Here is a 21,034-nt window from a genome sequence, read left to right on the forward strand (position 1 = left end):
TTATGATTTTTTTTGTTGTTGTTGTTGTATTTTGCTATACCGTGAGGTCATAGCGATCATTCCTCTAATAGAAACTGACAGGACAGAGAGACAGAACTATCTGATGAACACACACAATGACTAGAAATATATATATAGAGAAAGAGAGAGAAAGAGACAGTGAAGACTTAGTTTACCTCTGAGAAACCATCCCCAAAAATAAATCCTGTAGTAACAAGTGCAAAAAAGTAAACGAACAAATAAACCCAAACCAAAGGAAAGCAAAGAAAACCTCCAAACATTAAAACACAGTGTATAAAATGGTGTGAGAAATTTAAGTCACTTTACAGCCTTTTAGTCAATAAAAAGCTGTGTTTGTGTCCTCGTTTGGATCCAGGCCCATCCTCCTCGGTTTTACCCTAAAGGCCTCGCGGGAAGCGGCGGGAGGGTAAGAGCACCCCGTGTGTGTCCGAGCGGCAGCGGGCGCGGGGGCTGGGGGGCCCCCTCCTGGGCTACTCGTCGCGCGGCGAGCTCTCTTCCAGCGCGTGGATGCCCCCCAAGCCCAGCGTCGTGCTGTTCTGCGCCGCGGAGGCCGTGAGCACTGTGTGCAGGAGAATCAGTACGAGAACGCACAGTTTGAGTCTGCTGTTGCCCAGTCTGGCTGCTGATGACACTGTGAGTGACGTCCTGTGACAGGGGCTGCTGGTCCCCAGCGTCCCTCTGGAGGGCTTGCTCGGGCGCTCTTCTCTCCTGATATCACAGCATTCGGGGTCCTCCGTGGTTAGAAAGGTTTCGTAGAGCCCTGTGGGAGGAAGACAGGGGCCCGGTTAAAAGCGAGGCGGAGCGGCGGGGAGGAGCGCACAGTAGAGAGAAGCTGTTACTGTAACGTTCTGAGCCACAGCCTCTTAGGAGCAGTTAGGCATTTTGTAACTTCGAAAGGGGGAGGCAAGTCCAGACAATCTGGGTGCAGAGTCACCTCCGCTCTCAGACCAGCACTTTAGGTCCCCCACTGTGCTCTCTTTATATTCCCGGAGGTCATGCCAGGGGAAGTTCTGGGTCGTCATGAATATAGGATGAAAGGTTTCATTTGGTCCAAAAGCAGAACCTGAGGTTCTGGATCAACTTGGTGACCAAGGTTGCACAACCATCCTTTTTCTTTACCAGGAATGTGATTAACGGAGACAACACGATAAAGGAACAGGAACTAGTTGTGCTAAGTGAAACAACCCACCAATGATAGCATCACAGCTCTAGGAACTGCCTCTCCCCGTCACTCCCTCTCCTCAACCTCACCCTGTCTTCGCTCTCCTTCTTGGTGGGTGCGCAGAGCCACTAGCATCCAAGGGGGGGACCATTTCCTTTGGATTCATTTTTTAAATATTGCTCTTATTCATCCGTTTGCTATCCTACGGAAGAATACCTGTCTTGGGCCTGGACCATTGTGGGAAGAGTCTCTCTGTTCTTGGTGTTCTGTTTGCAACCTCCTGGCACTATAGTCTGCCTTCCCATGAATGTCTGTCTCGCTCTCTCTCTCTTTCTTTTCTTCCCTCCTCAAAAGATCTCTTCTCTTTCCCTCTCCTCCTCCCCCCACCCCGTTCCTCTACAAGAAGACATTGTTCTTATTTTTAAATTGATAAATGGATATTTTAGAAACTTTCAAAGTGGTGAAAAGAATAACACACTTTATCTTACCAATCTTGTTTCTTGCTCTATTATATATGATGTTAAATAGCTACATAAACCATTCTGTATCCTTTTTTTTTTTTTACTTGACAGCAACATTTTCTCAAGAGTGTTAGAATAAATTTTCTACACAAATATTACTATGCTTTCCTTAAGCTTGAAACTTTAAAAGCGAGGATAGAGTAGTTGTAAGGATTAAATAAGATTTTGTATATGTAAAGAGCCTGGCTTAGTGCCTAGCATAGAGAAGCAATTTGAAAATTTTTGGCTACTGTTAATAATAATAGCTATTCATAGTGTCTCCTTGCCTCCACCTACATAATACAATCTAAAAAATCTTTTCCTGTCTCTTCAGACTCCTTGACCAGTAGCTCCAGATATCCTCCCAGAACACGTGATACTTTCCCCACAGCCCAAGCTGCTTTCTCTTCCTGGAATTTTCCCCATCAACCCATGGACTTTACTCTCACCTATGCTTCAAGTTCCCCGGAAATTCCCTGCATGATGTCTGTACTCTCTTCTGGGCTGCTAGTGCATTCTATGTAACTCTTCAATAGAGCAATTGTTATCTGTCCTTTTCAGCACAATTGCTAATTTTAGGTCAGTTTCTTTATTCACCTGTCACCTTAAAAGCAAAAAGTATTTTGGCTTTGTGTTCCCGATATGTAGTAGAACGCTTGAACAAAATAGGTCTTTAATAAGCACTTATTACATGAATACACTCAATATATATTTGTTTAAAAAAAGAGAATCTATTAAATAAGATATTATACACTGCAATCTTCAGTTTCCTTTAAAGAAATGACCAAGATATCCTTATAATGATGCTTACAATATTCATTTCTTCTTAGGCATTCAAAGGTAAACTTCACCTTCTCCTAGATAGAATATGGAAAAAAAACTGAATTAATGAGGTCTGCAGCTCCGACATTTTTAATGTATGATATTTTCTTTTTTCATATATGATACCTCACTAGTAGACTAATCATTTATTGAAGTATACGTTTTCCAAAATTATATTCTACAAAGATGAGAGTTTATAGTTAAGATTGTAAGAATAGATCATTTAGATCAACATTTTAGAATGATAATAATGAGAATATACTTAACGATTTCGTCCAAATAAGAAGCTCTCCCAAACTCGCTCAGAAGCTAGTTTGCTGATTTATAACTAAAGTCGTTTCAGAAAGAATAAGGCAGTTCATTCAGGCCAATAAATATACTCTTCTCGACTGATACAATTCATACTCTTTCTTTTCCCCTTGTCCATCCTTTTAGTAAGATTTTTTCCAGAATTATACATGCATATATATTAATAATCAAATAATTCCACAAGCTCTTTCTTTAAAAGTGCCTCCACCTCCCCCATCCCCAATTTTTTCCTTTTCAGAGGCAAATAGTTGAACCTCTTTTCGCTGTTTCTGTATTTAGCTACATTTCTGTAAATAACCTGTGTTATGCTTTTCTTATGCAGTCTCTAGAAAGGCTTCCCCCTAGGACACATGACAGCAACATTATTGGGGATAATATTCATTTTTCAGCTCATATGCGCCCCCATCCCTGCATGGTAGTATGTTCAACAAGGCTCCCTTTATTAGGATGTTACACAAACAATTCTTAACTTAGACATGCAGTAAACTTGAGTTTTCTGTTCCTTAGGGCTGTGGTTTTCCTAGAGTTAACCATTAGCTTACAGTTTCCTATGTTCTTACTACTTCAAACCACAAACCCTTCCCAGTAGTTTCAGCAGAATAGGGGGTTCTATCAGCTTTATCACCTGGAGTCTTTTACCACCTGGACCTGTTGCTTTGATGCCTGGTGCCCAGCTAGCGGCCCGACAGCCTCAGTGAATGCCTTTGTGGGGGATGCTCGTGGCTTCTGTCCGTAGGTTTGCTATTCAGGAATAGTCTCTACATCCTTTCTTCGTTTGGTGGACCATGGCATCTAGGATCTTCCTAAGGAAAAGCTCATGGGAACGAATTTCTGAGATGCTGCATGCCTAAAAATGTGTTATTCTACCTTGTATTTAATTGTTTGGCTGAGCATGGAATTCTAGTTCAGAAATTCTTATCCTTCAGGTTTCCGAGCATGACTCCCACCTTCACTTATCGGGCACCTGGGACCTGTCCTTTAATTCTCTTATCTCATCTCTCCTACTTTATGCCACTTCATCTCTTTGCTCTACTTTCTGGAGGATTTGGTGAGCTTTATTGTGTAATGATTTTACTGAGTTTTTTTCTATCACATTTTAATTTCTGAGAGCTCTTTTATGTACTCTGAATGTTGGGTTGTTTTTTTTTTGAACTGACTGTTCTCATTTCACAGTCGCAATATATCCTTTTATCGCTGAGACATTTGCAGTGCTTTTATTTGTCATGTTCTATTTCCTCCCTGCATGGGCCCCATTTTCTCCAAGCCATTTTTTCTTCTTTGTTTGTTTCTCTCTTATTTTTTATGTGGGAAGGCTGTGCATTCTTGATTGAATGCCCATCGTAAAAAGCACTGCAATCTGGACACCTAGGCAGGTGTTGTGAGGGGCCGGGTAAGGGGATCTGCCTGAACTGTTTAGATGGAGAAACTTGTGCATTTCTTCCCTTTGCGTTGGTCAGATTTCACAGAACACGTTGAGTGTTATCTGTCCGGGAGGGCAAAGGCTATGTCGCCGGTTTTCTGAGAACCAGATGGGAGAAGAGAGCTGGGGATGGGTGAGTCTGCATCCAGCGTGCACACATTCATTTAACCCACATTTTGGTTCTCCCATCTGACCTCCCCCTGATGGCACCCAACCCAACAACTTTCTCCAACCATCTCCAAAAAACAGTCCTCCTTGCATAAAGAAATAGGCAGCTGCCTTTCCTGGGGTGAGGGAGAGCAACAGGTGGGTTGGAGGGGCGGGCATGGGCTGTGGAGATCTGATGACTTCTAAACAGATTTCCACTTTCCACCCTTTGCTCATGCTGCTGCCTCCTCCACAGTATCGACTGCCCTCTGTCCCTGCGTCCGGAGGGTCTGGGATGCGAATCTGGTTTGCTGGTTACCCTCTGCTATGTCAGCAAAGGTTTCAACAAACCCTTTACTGTGCACCAGTTTTCGTTCTAGTTTCTAAGAGGTTTAGGTTGTTGTCTCTTTATCCATTCTTCCATTCTTTCAGATTTATGCCTAAAAACAATTTCTTTTCTGTTGGGTCTGCCTAGAAAACATTACCGCACTTTTCTCTACCAGGTTCTGCTCTGTTCCATCCTGACTCACACCCTCAGCTAGGAATGCGGCTGGCAGGTGGAAACTGACTCTGGGCCCCTGGGCAGCTGCCTCCAATCATCAGAGTATCTGTGAAGGGCCATTCCAGCTCCAGATACTGTCCCTCTGCCGAATCCTCCTTCCCTGACCCCGGAACAGGTGCACTTCCCGGATAAACCACCTGCACACTGATGCACTTCCTGGGAAGCCTACCCAGAGCAGCTAACTCTTCTGCACCATTCAAGGGACTATAAGAACTTGTTTCCAAATGAAAATAAATCATATCTCAAGCAATCATTTCATTGCACAGGTATATAAGTGATTGGGGTTTCAAAAGGAAAAAGGAAATTGTCAGTGAATGAAATGTTCTGATACATTTTGCTTACAAAATGCTCTATTTGCAATCTCTAATAAATCATTAGTTGCCATTTGACATTGAATAATAATAATAATAGCAATTATTATTCTATCTTATAGTGCAACCTCATGGAGATTTTTTGGAAAATTAAGTAATACACATAAATTGCTTAGAACAGTGCCTGACAGATAGTAAAATCTCACATAATAATTATTATTCCTATTGTAACTTGGGATAAATAGTGGAATCAGAATTTATTATGAGGAAAGACTTTAAAGAACATCCAATTCAAATTCTTTTTCTGGTTTCTATTCATATGAGCCACTCATGGAAAAACCTTATTTTTCATAGCTCAGAACAATTACTCTAGAATGGTCATAATAAATATTATCTTAAGTACAGGAAAGCCAAATATTCTAAGGAAATCTTTAAAATAACCACATGAAATATAATCCTTCAGTATCTCAGTAATTTACCTTTTACTATCATATGAGACTAATTTTTTCAGATGTATGAACGAGTGATATACTTAATATTTTTCTGAATGCAAAAGTTTAAAAAACAGTAAGATAAAAAGAAGAGGGGAATCACCCCAAGTCTGACTTCATTAGGATGAAAAAAGAAACAAGAAGAAACTGCTGGAATTTGTTTCCCCAACTTTTTTATTAATACAGACACATACATATACACACAGGGTGTGCATGTAATTTCTAGATTTCACATGGAAAATTCTATTCAGCATGTGTGACTGTACTTTACAATGTTATTCTTTATTTGATTTGGTAATATTAATTTTAAATGTGTGTATATTACTGAGATTATATATGTAATATACATATAATATAAATGTATATTCTGTATACATTATTATCGTGTTTTAGTAACTAGAATAATTTATATGGCGTGGAATCCATAAAACTTTCTGGATACAAGCTCTTTCTTTAGGGTAATTTGCATAATTTTACAGTTTCTTTCATGGCTATTAATCTGTCAAGGTTGTTTTGTGTCAGGTTTGATCATTCATAGTTATCTAAAAATAGCCTTTTTATTGAGAGTTTGACATTAATTCATGTAGAGTTATACATATTTTAAGACTAGTTTTCTAATCCTCTCCTCCATTGTTAATACTTTATTTCATCTTTTGTTTTGTCCCTGATAAGACTTGCGAGATTTTTTTGCCCACTTTCTTTTGCATTATCAAGGATACAGCTCTTGAACATTGATATGCTCTGACATTGATATGTTCTGTGTGTTAATGCATCAATTTCTTAATTATCTTATCTTTTGTTTAATTTTCTATTATTCCCCTTCTAACTATACTGAATTGAATGCGAATTTACTCATTTAAATTCATGTTTTTCCTTAATAAGTTAGTTATTGTTCTAAATTTCCATCTGAGAATGCTTCAGCAATTCTCTTATGTTTTAATATGCAGTGATTTTGCATATTCTGTAATTGTAATATATGTTTCCTTTTATATCTAAATGACTTAAAAGAGTTTCGTGGCTTTTAAAAAATGTCACTGATACATTTTCATTAACTATTTTAGTCACTAATTTCAAGTTTTATTTACCTTAATTTCATGAATGTGGCCTTTAAAAAGTTGATTTTCTCTAATTGTTTTCTTTGTGGTTTTTCTTTGTGTAATGTAAAATTATTATCTTATTATTTTTTGCAAATATTAACACTGGTAACAATGCTTAGTCTTTATGTTTATATATTTTTTCCTATTCAGAATGTCATCACCTGAGAAATATATCTTCTACAACTGTTTCTGATGATTCTGCTTTATACATTTGGCTATTAAGTCAGTAGATACAGAAAATTAATAAGTCTTCACATTTTTCACTAGACCTTTACTATTAATCAAGAAAACATGATACTCTTTGTTCTTACAAAGTACATATATATACTTTTTTTTTTTTCAGTGAAGTTCTGTTGTTTTTGTTCCTGTTGTGGTTTTGAACATATTTTGTCTGGTATTAATGTAAACTCCATGCATATTAGCACAGTCATCTGATATATCTTTGTCCATTGTTTTAATTTTTTTGGTCTCTTTATATTTTCTCTGTACTATGTTCTACATATAAGAATTTCACAACGATCAAAAAGGAGAGTCTAATCCATTTACATTTATTGTTAGACCTGTAGTGTTTGATCTTACCTTTATCATCATATAATAGCATTTCCAAACATTTAAAAATGTTTCTTTACCACTCCCTTTGTTTTCTGTCTTTTTCTGTGTGAGCATATTTAAATGCTATTTTTTCATGATTTGTTGAATGCTTGCTGTTGTTAATTCTATTGGACCTTTGCTTTTAAAAAACCACACACAACTGAACCTTTATTTGTCTAATTATCAGAATCACTGATAAGGAAATTAACAAAATTTTGTTTCCTTCAACTCCTTATTCTTTATCATTTTTTGGCCACCATCAGATGTTTTAAACTCAGTTATTGTCAAATTACTCATATTTTATATCCTGTCTCCTATTAATTATTAATAATATTTGCATATTGCTTTACATAGATCTTATTCCGGGATTATGTGGTTGCAATGAACAGAAACTCACAGGAGCTAATTTAGGTGAAAAATGAGAAGAACAAGAGAACAGGGGGTGGGAGTAATATTGGAAAAATTCAAGCCTTTTTCATGAAATACAAGGCACACTAGGTGACATGAAGAATAAATCACAAGATTGGCCATCAGTAAGGGATGTGCCCTCCACCCGGTGGAGATGAGCACTGTAATCTTAATTTTGGGCTGCACACCTCCTTGGCCAGGCAGGCTTGGCTGCCTTTTCGTGCATATGGGCACACAGGACTTCATCGTTTTGTCCTCTCAGTTCAATACCATCAGGTTGTGACACAATCCCGGAGAGGCAAATCTGTGTGACTTGTTCCACTCATCCACACCGGTGCAGTTAGCCACAGGCTAGAGAGAGATTCCCACAGAACAGACACAGTCCACTCTTTTTGAGAGAGACATATAATGTCAGTGGTCAAATGTGGTAGTTTCCTCCTGGAGCTTGTAGGACACTTCCTTCATTCTCAAATTTCAAAAATGTTGGGAATTGAATCCAATTTCTTTAATTTTGCCAGATGGGGAGAATCCTTTAACCTGCCAGTGAGAGTGTCCTGAGGCTCAGAAAAGATATTTCCTGTCATTTCTTTGATTGTTTCTTTCCTCACTTTTATGTTTTGTATGTTTTCAACTAATCACATTCCCTGTCATTTCTAGATCGTTGATCTCCTCCTTGGACCTTGCCCCTGCAAGGGGAAGAATTGCAAGGAAATCCTCAGTGTGCTCGAATCTGATTTCTCTTCCTCTTGAGGAAATGGCTCAGTTTCTTGCACATGGATGGCCCTTTCTGATGACCTAGAGTTTCCATGTTCCCTTAGTTATTTCACTGGAGTCAGAAGTAAGACAGTCAGATGCTTCTCTTTACTTTGCCACTTACTGTCTGCTCCTTTTTTCCCTTTAATAGCAATTGTTCAAGGTACTAAGGATAAGACGGCATGATAACCTTTTACTTATACCCACCTACGTGAGTTTAACTGGAATGCATTTTCATAATAAAAAATAAATATTTTGAAAATAAACAGGCAATAATGGCAATGAGAAAATTATTACCTGAGTATGGACAATAAAAATGCTCAAACAACATCAAAAGTGTAAAATGGAAAGCAAACAATTACCTTTCTCTTCAATCCTAATCCTCTTCTCCAAGGATAAACACTTTTGATGGATTGTTTCTTCTTTTTGTTTGCTTTTGTGTGGGAGTGTTTATCTTCATGGCTCTATACAACAAATTCCTTCATCTATTTCTTAATCCAGTGATTTTAGACCCACTGAGGACGGTTCTCTCCACCCCCACTGATCCCTAAATGTGGCCAATCTTTGTTTTCTTTCTAAAACTACATTTTCCTTTGTGTTTGTGTTATATATATTAATTTTGAATATTGGAAGTAAAAAAAAAGTACATCCTGAGAATTCATTTAATCCCATTTCATTACAATATTATTCAAGATTGTTTAATATATTAGGCAAGACAGATTCTGACTTTTAATGCTTCATCAATTTATAAAAATCATGAAAATTTTAGACAGCTTTCTATGTGACCCATGATTCTTCTGTACACTTTTGCTGAGGTTCTAATTGTCTTGCATTTTTCATAGAATCAGAAAAAATGTTTTCCCTTCTTCCCTGTATCACTGATGCATCCAGTGTCCTAATCATTCCAGTTTCAATGTTCTAATATATTTTTGTTGCACAGATATTATCTTATGCTTGATTTTTCACTATACCACTACTGAGATCCTACAGTATCCTCTTTCTCAGACTACTCTTTTGTTTCAGTAGAGTAAAACTTCAAGTTATGTTCCAGATGGGATGTGTGGAAGGTAAACTTTCAAGAGTATACATATTTAATTTAAACAAATAAACTTCATTCTCACATTTGAAAGACAGTTTGTCAGGTATATTTCCTAGTTCACAATCTTTTTGGTTCTAATAACTTTGAAGGCATCCATCGGCTGTATCTCAGGGTCCAGTGCTGTGGGGAAAGTTCTAGTTGTACATGTTTCCTGTTGATGGAGTAAGAACTTACCACACATTCAACTGTGAAACTAGTGCTCACTTACCTACTCACACTTGTGTGGGTCGGAAGGCTAGCAGGGCTGACGGGTTTCTCTGGCCTGTGTTCACAAACCAAAATCAAGTTGTTGGTAGGGCTGAGTTCCTTTTTGGAGATTCTCAGGGAGAATTCACTTCTAAGCCCATTCGGTGTGTTGTTAGAATTTGGTTCTCTCTACGTGTAGAACTGGGGTCCTGCTGTCCTCACACACTGTTGACAGGGTAACTCTCAGCATCCAGAAGGTGTCTGTCCCGACTTCTTGGCTGACAGCCCCTTTCTCCACCTTCAAAGCCAGTGATGACTCGTGGAGTCCTCTCATTCTCTCTGACATCTCCTTTTGTGTCATCTCTCCTGCCTCTCATACTGTGTCTCTGGCTGACTGTCTGTCTTCTTCTGTGGTTTTTGGGGCACATGTGATCAGAATGGGCCCACCCAGATGATCCAGGATGATCTTCCCCCCAAGGTCCACGACCTCAATCCTACCTGCAAAATCTCTTTTGCCATGCAATGAGTTCACAGTTTCTGAAGATTAGGTCATGGGCATCTTTTTTTTTTTTTTTAGGGGAGCATTACTCAGCCTACCACTCGGGGGAGAAGACCAAGGAGGCCCAAATCCTGCCTCCATGCTGATGTCAACATCCCTTTCATTTCATGGAGGGCTTGCTATCCTCAATGATGCCTTTTTGGATATTGCATGTATCTGTTGTATTCTGAAATCTCAAGAGGATATGTTTGCCTGTGGTTTCTTCATGGCTTCTTCTGCTGAGCTCCTTCCATCTGAAACCACATTTTTCTTCCACTCTGGAGAAAGTCCTTTGCACATTGCTTTGATAACCTGTCCCTCCCCCACTCTCACTTTATGTCCTTTTTTGTTTGGCTTTGTTTTGTTTTGTTTTCTCCAAAAAGCTTATACTGAGTGGATCCCAGCCCTTCCATATAATGTTTCTATCTCTCATTGCCTTTGGTTTGCAGGTCTCTCTACGGGGCAGCATTTTCCTTGGGTGAGTGAATGGGGACTGAAAGGACAGGCTGAGGCTCCCTTTCCCACTCCATCAGAGCGCTTCTGGTCTCTGTGTTCTCCTGATCCTGGCACATCCTCAGAACAAGCCATGATCAGCAGAGGGTCTTGCTGGAAGAACCGTGCCCTTCCCTGCTGTGGGCTCACTTAGAGCCTGCTCTCAATGCTCCCCCAATTCTGACTGTCCTGGAAAGTCTTACAACTGCCTTTTCCCTTCTAGAGAAAAAACGTGCAAGTGTCCATTTTAATAGTGTCCCACTTTCTAAACAAAACAAAACAAAATGGTTTTACCGCTCCTATGAATATATTTCGTTCTGTAGTTTTTATTTCAATTTCGATGAGATTTAGAGACAGATGGGAAGTAAAATTTTGGCTTCAGTCTGTCAGCTTAGACCAGAAGTCACACCCATGGTTTGCAGTGCAATGGTTTACTCATTACCAAGATAATTTTTCGCCACCATGTAAATCCTTAGTGTCGCAGAACATAGTGTTTCAATTTTAGTATCTCTTCATTTTATATTGGCTAGAATAGTGATTTCACATGAATGCAATGTAGGATTTATTCAGAAATAACCTACAAAAACTATAAAATCAGCACTGGTATCCAAATTGTGTCTACATTTTTTAAGGTAAAAATAGTAAAATAAGTCATCTCTTGAGAATTTGCTAGTTTTCTAGGGTTCTTTTATAATAGGCTGGTAAAACAATATAAAATGAGAGGTCAAGCTAAGAAATTTAGAACTCATAATGACCAAATCATAATGACCCTCTACAGAAAAGAATTAGAATCAGATTTATGAGTATCTGTATATTAGTAATTTTTATAGTATCTTTTTAAAGCAAGAGCAAATTTTGGTAATTAAGGTATTCATTTGAATAGTTTTTTTGAGGGGAGCAGTGGTAGGTGTATTAGATCAGTATGATGAGCAAATGCTAGCATGGCCTTGCATCTAATATTAATAGCATTGTATTACTTTTCTTCTAGTTGACATTCTTGAGAATAAGGATCACTCCTTCACCATCCTGGTGCTCTAACCACCTAACAGGCTGTTTATCCCCCAAAGAACAGTAAGTATTTGTTTGATGAGGGGAAGGAATCAAGGAATAATGCACCTTGAGTTGTAAGAGAATGTTTCAGTAAGATGAGTATATTAGATGACAAAGCACAAATACCTGGTTATATAAAGGCCATTCAGAGTTGAAAGCTAACTGTGCATTAGCTAGAATATAAATTGCTCTAAAAACTGAAAATGATGCTAAATGAAATGAAAATCAAAAGCCCACATTAAAATGGCAGAGATGTTCTACAGAGAATTCACTCATTCATTAAGGCCATCAGCTGAGTCAAGGAATAAATTGGGCATTTGAAATGTCTTCATAATGGGTCCTAAAGTTTTCCAGGACTGTGCTAGAAAAACAAAGACTGTCTGCAGCCAGAGGGAATATAATCTAAACAGAAATCTAACACACGCTGTTAAATATCACATTTCACATTGTTATTTTCCTGAAAATGGTTATGGTGACATTCTCATTTTAAAAATTTATTCTAAGAAAATAGACAAGAAAGAAAAAAGTAATGGACAAAGAAGATACATTCTCACCAAATGTATCATTTTAATTTTCCACCCCTTCCCTAATGAATCCTTTGCTGGAGGCCTTGAAGGAGACTTTAGTGGATGGGGTGGAGGAGAGCCATACGGATTCCTGGAGAAGTCAGAGCGCTATGGGGTCTCCACAAAGCATCAAAACAAGGCAGGGTTCAGGGCTGTGGGTACTGTTGGGACAGAAAGACTCAAGTTCCTCTTCTTTATTCTAATAAGTTACCAAGTGCCAGGGGCTCAAGCGGAGCTTACAAGAGTCAGCAGAGAAAGGAATAAAAAATCTCAACTCCTTCTCTTTCTTCGCTATGAACCAACCCCGCTGCGAGATGCTTCTGTGGTCCGACTGCTCTCACAGATGGGAAGAGTGTTGGAGGAACTTCACGAAGTGCATTTCAGAAATTCAGAGAAATTTGTGTAAGTGTGTCATACGACTTCACATCTCAGGAGGATGAGAAAATGTTGGCTCTTTCTCATTGATGTTTCTGTGACTTTGTGCTCAGCACTAGCTAGTTCAGCAGCATTGACCAAGAAGCCCTGTGCAGAAAACTGTATGGTCCTTGTTAAGAACATGACCTATTACACTCTGTTTCTATTTATTTTTGTTATTTTTCCTCTGTGACATGGCACGGTGGGCTCACTGATTATAAAACAGTGTCTTTGTTTAGTGTATATCCCACAGTCCTTTTTTAATTTGGAAATCCTTGGTAACTATGAGTCTGCAAAGGAAATATCCTTGCAAACAGGAAACTATATAAATAATTCTGTGGCTGTGGTGTCTCAAACCAGGAGTTGTAATTGAAGAGACAGTTTTGCTAATGCTTTGATCGGTCAATGTTTTTAGAGTACGAGCAACATTTCCTGCTTTTCTTTCTAAAAAGAAAACCAGACTTTCTCTGTAATCACAGAGCACATACAGAACTATCTCAACGTCTGCTTACACTCATGCATGTGCAGACAAACATTAATGGCTTCAAGGCAGGGAAACACCTCATAAGTAGACCCTGACTTCAAACATAGGCTTTCTTTTCAATGAGCGAGGGGAAAATTATTTTCCTAATTTCATGTACCAATTTTTGAAACATTATATGTGAAGAAAAACAGTTGTGACTTCAGTCAAAATGTCTTTACTCAAAACAAATGCCAAAACTTAAATTGGTAATGCTCTGACTATAAAGAAAAGCAAATATACGAGACCAGCTTGTGGACCAGAGGAGAAAATCGGTCTCAGTACTTTAGAGTCAATATTAAATTTAACAAAAAGAATATTAACTGGAACTACTGTGCACCTTTATTTGTCTGATTTGAATTGAACTGACTTCCTGTAGTTTCAACATGTAAAGCAGGGCATTCAAAGGAAAATACAGTCATATAAGATAACAATTTTCAAAAAGGAATTACAGAAACATTGATGGCAGGCAGGTGGGATTTGGTGGACGGAGTGTAGGTCCATTTGAAGACGATATCACTCATGGTTAGAAGGCACACTTCCATGAAAAATCAAGTTATATCTTATATTCACACATATTTTCCACTGAGTGAGATTCTGGCATGTCAGTTGCTAAAGGGAATGTCTCAGGCAGCAGCCCATTAATTGTTTATTTCCTTAGTTACAATGCCAGGTAGAGCAGCATAATCATGATTCATTTCATCCAATGACATCTTGAATTATTTCTGTTTTGCTTTCTGATCGTCGCCCTCTGGGGTTATTGGCTTACGTCCACCACTGAAGGAAAAAAACCCAAGTTTTAACAGAATGCAAAGGAGCCTGACAATGGTTGCCAATTAGCCAAAGAATGAGTTTAAGGTGATAGAAATAAAACACCAGGAAATAATAATAACAACTCTTCTTCCTCCTCTTCTTCTTCTTCTTCTTCCTCCTCCTCCTCCTCTTCCTCCTCTTTCCCTTTCCCTTCTTCTTCCCCTTCCCTTTCCCCTTCTTCTTCTTCTTTTTGAAAAATAACAGGATTTGACACTTAGTTACAACTTTTATTTCAGAGACTGAGAATATGGGTTTGGTAGAAGACCTACTAAGCTGGGAAGATAGGAAGACTAGTAGGAATGCGTTGTGAAGTAAATGTCTCTCAGAGGCAATACAATATAAACTAATGTGTGGAGAAGGTACGCTCACTTGGTTCCCTCCACTTGACATCTGTGTTGTTTGATTCGTCAGCCATCCTATCCCATGTGGGCAAAACAGCATTCTTAAAAATTCTGTATTTCATGCAAGAAACAGATGCAGGAAAAGGAGAATGTGCATGGCTGATGACAGAAAGAAAGGAAGGAAAAAAGAAAAGATTATGTATTAAATTAAAAGTAGATATTAGGAGGCAATAGAAAGGAGAAATAAAAAGAACCAATGTAAAAAAGTGCTAATATTGGTATCTAAAGAATTAAAAAGCAGTGAATTAAATCTTCTTCATGGATTTTATCTTTGCTTGGGAAATAACCTGTTTAAACCCAGGGAAATCTAGTTTTTCTGTAGCCCTTTCTCATGTCTATGCATTTGTGATAATAATACTCTCCATATTTACTTCCAAGAAAAGTTAGGGAGATATAGTGAATTGTGCCCTTCCTCCTCTGTACTCAGTTCATATTTTACATGTAATAATGCCAGTCCAGCTTTTCTGTAATTTGTTCACTTCTACAAATGAACATGTGTTTCTTAGGTTAGGAACCACATCTATTAATCTTTCTATCACCAGCATCTGGCACAATGCTTGATAATAGATGTATGCAAAATGATGCCCGCCCCCCAGGTCTCTGGGTCCACATCTGAATCCCAGAACCTGTTAATATCTGGTTACATGGCAAAAAGGAATTAGGGATGCAGATGGAATTAAGGTTGCTCATTAGCCAACCTTCAAATAGGGAGATTATCCAAGTGAGACTAATCTAATCACATGAGCTCTTAAAATGGAAAGAAGGAGTCTAAATCATGGGTAAGAGAGATGTGATGGGTGAACCTTCTCCACCGTTGCTGACTTTGAACATGGAGATGGGGAACCACAAACCAAGGGATGTGGGTGGCTTTTAGAAGCTGGGAGCTCTCCTAGCACACAGCCAGCACGAAAAGGGGACCTTGGTCCGACAACAGCAAGGGAATGAATTCTGCCGACAATCAGAATGATCAGGAATCTGGATCTTCTTCTCAAGCCTCTAGAAGGAACACAGCCTTCAGACATCTTGATTTTAGCCTGGTAAGATCTGTGTCCACAACTGTAAGATAACATATTTGTGCTGTTTTAAGCCTCTAAACACTATATTTGTGACAGTTTGTTAGGGCAGCAATAGAAAATTAATGCAATGGGTCCTTAGAAATTTTTGTTGAATGTGTGAAAATGCAAAAGAAAATACTTAGAAGGAAAGGACATAGAACATGCCTTTTGGGAGGTAAAATATGGAGGAGAAAGAATATAATTTTTTAAAAGATTTATTTATTTATTTGAGAGATGGGTTGGGGGAGGCACAGAGGGAGAGGGAGAGAGAATCTTAAGCAGGCTCCATGCCCAGTGTGATCTCAGGACGCTGAGATCATGACCTGAGCCAAAACCAAGAGTCAGATACCTAACCAACTGAGCCACCGAGGCACCCCAAGAATATGATTTTAAATACTTTCACCACCTTTAAGCTTGGACATTTCTCTCTAGCATAGCAGGTATTTTACAATATAAGCCAGAAGAGCTCATGACCTTCTGGAGTCAAGCGTGTGGTAAGAAAGTCACAGTGAGGAGAAGGTCAGCTATGGCAGTTACAAAGTAAAGTCCTGGTGAAAAGGACCAGTGAGCGAGAGCAGGTGCTGTGCTGCGCAGGAAGTCAGATGCCATGGCTTCTCCTGTGGCTTTTCTTGTGGTTTCTCCCACTGGCTTCCATGGAAACTTGGGAAGGCTTCCTAATTTCCCTACTCTTCAGTGTTCTTATCTGCCAGATTTAACCATTGAGCTATTGTGTTGGACAAATATGAGTCAGGCAAGTCCCTGCCTGCTTCTTCACCCTGCAGACATTTCTGAGTCATCACTGGACTGGTTCCCAGTGACACTTCAGTTCTCCCTCAGTCCAGGGAACTGTCCTTGGAGCCAGTGTGAGACCCACCACGGCGCTGGGTGACCGCCAGGGTCCTTTTAGCCAAGAGACTTCACAATTTCAGAAAAGGAGTCCCCTAGTTACATGCTCACGTTTGCTTCTGTTAGTGCTACTTGATGGAGCCCATGATTTTTCAATACATTCAATGCTTTTCCCTGATGGCAGTTTATCCAAGCTTTCAAAAGTTACCTCTTTTTGGAAAGAATAACAGCAATGAACATAGATATAAACCATTCTTTTTGAAAGGATTAAGATTTAGAATTCAAAAGCTGTCCACAAATTTAGTACAACTGTTATATGTTATATTTCCTTCCGCTACAAGAGTAGGTTAGAAGTGATTAGAACAATCACATTTCCAAATGGAAGACAACTTATCTAGAGATGGAAAGTTTATTTAGCTAGAGTTTTTCCCTCCCCCCCCATTTACAATACACTTAATTTTTTTAGAGCAGTTTTAGGTTCACAGCAATATTGAACAGAAAGTACAGAGAGTGGCTATATTTCCTAAAACAAAAGTGCTCTAACAGCAGTTTCCTGAGAACCACAGATTTCAGATTCAGACTTTAAAATCTTCTAATTGTTGGACCATGAAAACATGGACACAGAACACTCTACAGCCTTTCAAACTGCTTGTGCTTCTAAACTCCCTCAAAAGGAGATTCATGAAATTTACTAAAATAATTTTATCTTACAATTAAAAATGATCTGTAATGGTTAATACTCTCTTTTCTTCATTATTACTCTCCCTACATAAGTATTATCCTCTAAATCCTCTCTGCTGAGCTCTCTCATTGCCTTTATAATTCCTTTTTATTGCTTCCTCTCCTCTAATCCTCCAGAACTTTTGAAGTACGCAAAATTTGTCTTCATATAAGACTTAGACATTATTCTATCCTTGAACAAACAATATTGAATGTATCTGTTTTACTCCAAAATTGCTAGTCATTGCTTGGAGCTGCCATGACACAGTGCCACAGAGGGGGACTTGAACAACAGGGATGTTTGGTCTCCTGGTTCTGGGTGCCGGGAGTCTAAGGTCAGGGTGTTGGTTGGTTGGTTTGCAGATGACTGTCTTCTCCCTGTGCCTCTTCACAGAGTCTTCTCTCTGTGTGTCCAAATTTCCCTATTTTATGAGCCTGCTCTTGTGGGACAACTCTGTCCCCTAAAATTGTATGTTGAAGTCCTAATTTCCAGTACCACAAAATGTGGTCATATTTGGAGATAGGCCCCTTAAAGGGGTGATTATTTTATTTTTTTTTAAATATTTTATTTATTTATTTATTTGACAGAGAGAGAGTGAGAGCACAAGCCAGGAGACAGAGGGAGAAGCAGGTTCCTCGCTGAGCGGGGAGCCTGACATGGGACTCGATCCCAGGACCCTGGGATCATGACCTGAGCCGAAGGCAGCCGCTTAACCAACTGAGCCACTCAGGTGCCCCAAAGGGGTGATTATTTTAAAATGAGGTCTTTGTGGGGGGGCTCTTAATCTGATCTGACCAATATCCTTAGAGAAAGAGGACATTTGGACACAGAGGGAGACACCAGGAGCACATACGAAGGGAAGACAATGTGAAGACACCGCAAGAAAGTGGACAAACAGGAGACCTTAGGAGAAACCAAACCCGCCAGCCCTTTGATTTTGGACTCCAGCCTCCAGGACTGTAAAGAAGTTAATTTCTGTTGTTTTGATCACCCTGTCAGTGGCATTTTGTTATGGCAGTCCTAGCAAACTAATGCATACATTAATCAATATTGGATGAGGGCCCAGGCTAATGACCTTATTTTAACATGATTACTTCCATAAGGACCCTACTTTCAAATAAGGTCACATTCTGAGGCACTAGGGGGTTAGGACATTAACCTATGAATTTAGGGGGCCAGAGACAGAATTATGACACTCAGTTTGATGGGGGGGTGGCATTTAAAATGTAAATCCCATAAGGTGAGATATCACATCATTTACTAGGCTTTTGTAAAGTCTCAGTGCTCCAGGCTGTGCTGACTAAGCGAGGTGCGGGATGATGGTCTGAACTCCATTCAACACGAGTCTTCATAATGCACATGGCGGGGATGGAACATGAAGGAACAGATCGCTTTAAAGTGAAATGCTGACTTTCTCTTGTCTTCACAGGGGAATATTTTGTTAAAGTACACCTAACTGTCAGTCCCCTTTTGTGTGCGTCCTCGTGATGTCGCGGGCAGAAGGATACAGGCAGAAGGCACCTGCAGGCTCTCAGGACATTCCTCACACCACCCTGCCTTCCTGAGGCACTTCCCCACCTCAGAGGGCCTCTCCTTGCTTACAAAGGGGACCACCACAGACCCCCTTGGGCTGTTACCCATTAATTCATCCATTAGGTAGCTGTCTACTGAGCACTCTGTGTAAGGCACTTTTGTGGGCCCTGGGGACACGGTCAGAAACAACATTAAGTTCTGGCCCCATCCAGTTCACTGTGAGGTGGGGAGGATGGGCCGGTCCTGCGTGAGGAAGTGCCCTCCAGCACAGCGGGGTTACAAGACAGGGGCACAGCCCAAACTCAGGGTGTCAGGGGCCTCCTGAGAGAATGACAGATGCAAAGGGTTAGCCAGGTGAAGGTATGGAGAAGGGCGTGCCCGGCAGGGGCAACGCTCTCGCTGGATGGCATTGAGAGCACTGGGCACCATGGGAGAAGGGATGGCAAGTGAGGCTGGCAGGGCAAGTGGGTCACAGGGGATGAATCTAACCTGGTGCAGGAGCTTAGGGACCATCTAAGGGCACCAGGACTTTGAGAAAGGGATGATCCTTGCCCTGAATGGGCCACATGGTGAGTTTCTTCCAAATGCTGACCCAGCAAGCCCACCTCCACCTCTTGGTGCAGCATTTACCCCACAGATAACATCAGAAGTGTAGGAAATGATACAGCACCAAAAACAGCTCTTGCCAAACTGGATTTAATAACAGATTAGAAATTACCTAAATAAAATCTTAAAAAAAATTTTTTTTAAAAAGCCATTGATTTGGAACTGGTTGGATAAAGATACATTTCTAGCCGACAACTGTGTTGCCGGGTGGAGTGGGGAAGGGCTTGGCTTCATTCCCACTCCTTCGTATCTTTCAAACATTGTGCATGTGCACGTATTACCAATTCGAAAATAAGCAAATACAACGTACTTATTTCAAGTGTATGTCCTAGCTGCTTTAGTCTCAGTGATCATCAGTGGGATCATAAGATTTTGCTCCTATCCGTGGATGCAGTGGGCAGCAACTCTACTGTCAAACTGCAAGATGGAAGAGCAGGGGGGTGAGTGGGGCAGGATGCAGTGCCCATGAATACCGACCATCCCGGCAAACAGAGAAGGACATTGCAAGAGAAAGGACAGCTGGTGAAAAACTAATGTGGCTTTGTATCCAGTTCCTGAAAACTGGCCTATACCACACCGTGTGTTTGGCAAAGACGTGGACTTTAACTACTTATGTGCATGTAACATTAGACCTTGGAAGAGATCAGACTCCACATTGGCTCTACACGTTCAAAATGGGACTCTACATTTTTAAGTGATCTCTGCAAGAATTCGTGATGCAGGAAGAAGTAGATCCTATCTCAGGACAATTATTTCTCTTGTGGTTGAAATTATTTTAATTTCCTTTGCAATGTTTGTCCCCAAAGGTGGAGGAGGGAGCTGGACTTTCTGGGTCTTTCCAAGCCCACATACACAAAGAAAGACAGAATCATGGCAAATGTCCCAAGTCAATCCAACAAAGCTTTGTTTCCCCTCTGATAATGAAATGTTCGGTAAGGAGGGAATGCTAATGAAGGGTACCCGGAACCCTACACTCACTAGAGGGAATGAGTGTCGTGGGGAAGCCAGGGTTTTCAGACTCTGTGCTTGACTTTGGGCAGCATCAAACCGGTTAATGAAGAGACAATATGGCACATTTGGGACTGGAAGGTAGTGCAACCAATAGGGTAATTAAGGCAATAAAACCGTTGTCTTAAATAGCATCCTAGAAGTTTTATTCTCGACCGGGCTTTGTATGTTCAAGCTTTCCTTTGGGGAGGTTAAACATTACATTCCATCCATGCTGTCTTTCCTAAATTGGACTCACTCCTGTTTTTGGAATTGGCTTTAAAGCTAAATTTAAAGCCATGCTTAAAAACCGACTGTCGATTTTTAAACATATTTCCTTTTATAATTACCTGCATTACTTGTGAAATTTAGCTCTTTTACTTATATGCATATTTAAATATATATGTGACTTGTATATATAAATTAATTATATATATATATGGCTATATGTCTGTGTATGTGTGGATGTGTACGCACTTACACATGCAGATAAATCTCCTAAAACATAAAGAGAATGTTGTAGACTGAAAATTCTTTTCTTTTTTTTTTTTAAAGATTTTATTTTATTTGAGAGAGAGCATGAGTGGGGAGGTGGGGCAGAGGGACAAACAGA

General features: G+C 39.8%; 1 protein-coding gene across 2 annotated transcripts in view; it reads right to left on the reverse strand.

The window, feature by feature from the left end:
• NALF1 (NALCN channel auxiliary factor 1) overlaps positions 1-21,034 on the reverse strand; it is a 547,669-nt gene continuing 526,635 nt past the window's right edge. The window contains exons 3-4 of one of the 2 annotated variants that reach the window (XM_081815204.1): positions 2,495-2,540; positions 700-781 (exon numbers count right to left, since the gene is read on the reverse strand). In XM_081815204.1, the coding sequence (XP_081671330.1) occupies positions 2,518-2,540 (23 nt within the window). In that variant the 3' untranslated portion in view covers positions 700-781; positions 2,495-2,517. Of the gene's footprint in view, positions 782-2,494; positions 2,541-21,034 lie in introns of both variants that reach the window. The other variant, XM_081815203.1, reaches the window with a different exon arrangement.

Source organism: Leptonychotes weddellii, chromosome 3 (assembly GCF_054177405.1).
Source record: "Leptonychotes weddellii isolate Sample4059 chromosome 3, ASM5417740v2, whole genome shotgun sequence".
Taxonomy (NCBI): domain Eukaryota; kingdom Metazoa; phylum Chordata; class Mammalia; order Carnivora; family Phocidae; genus Leptonychotes; species Leptonychotes weddellii.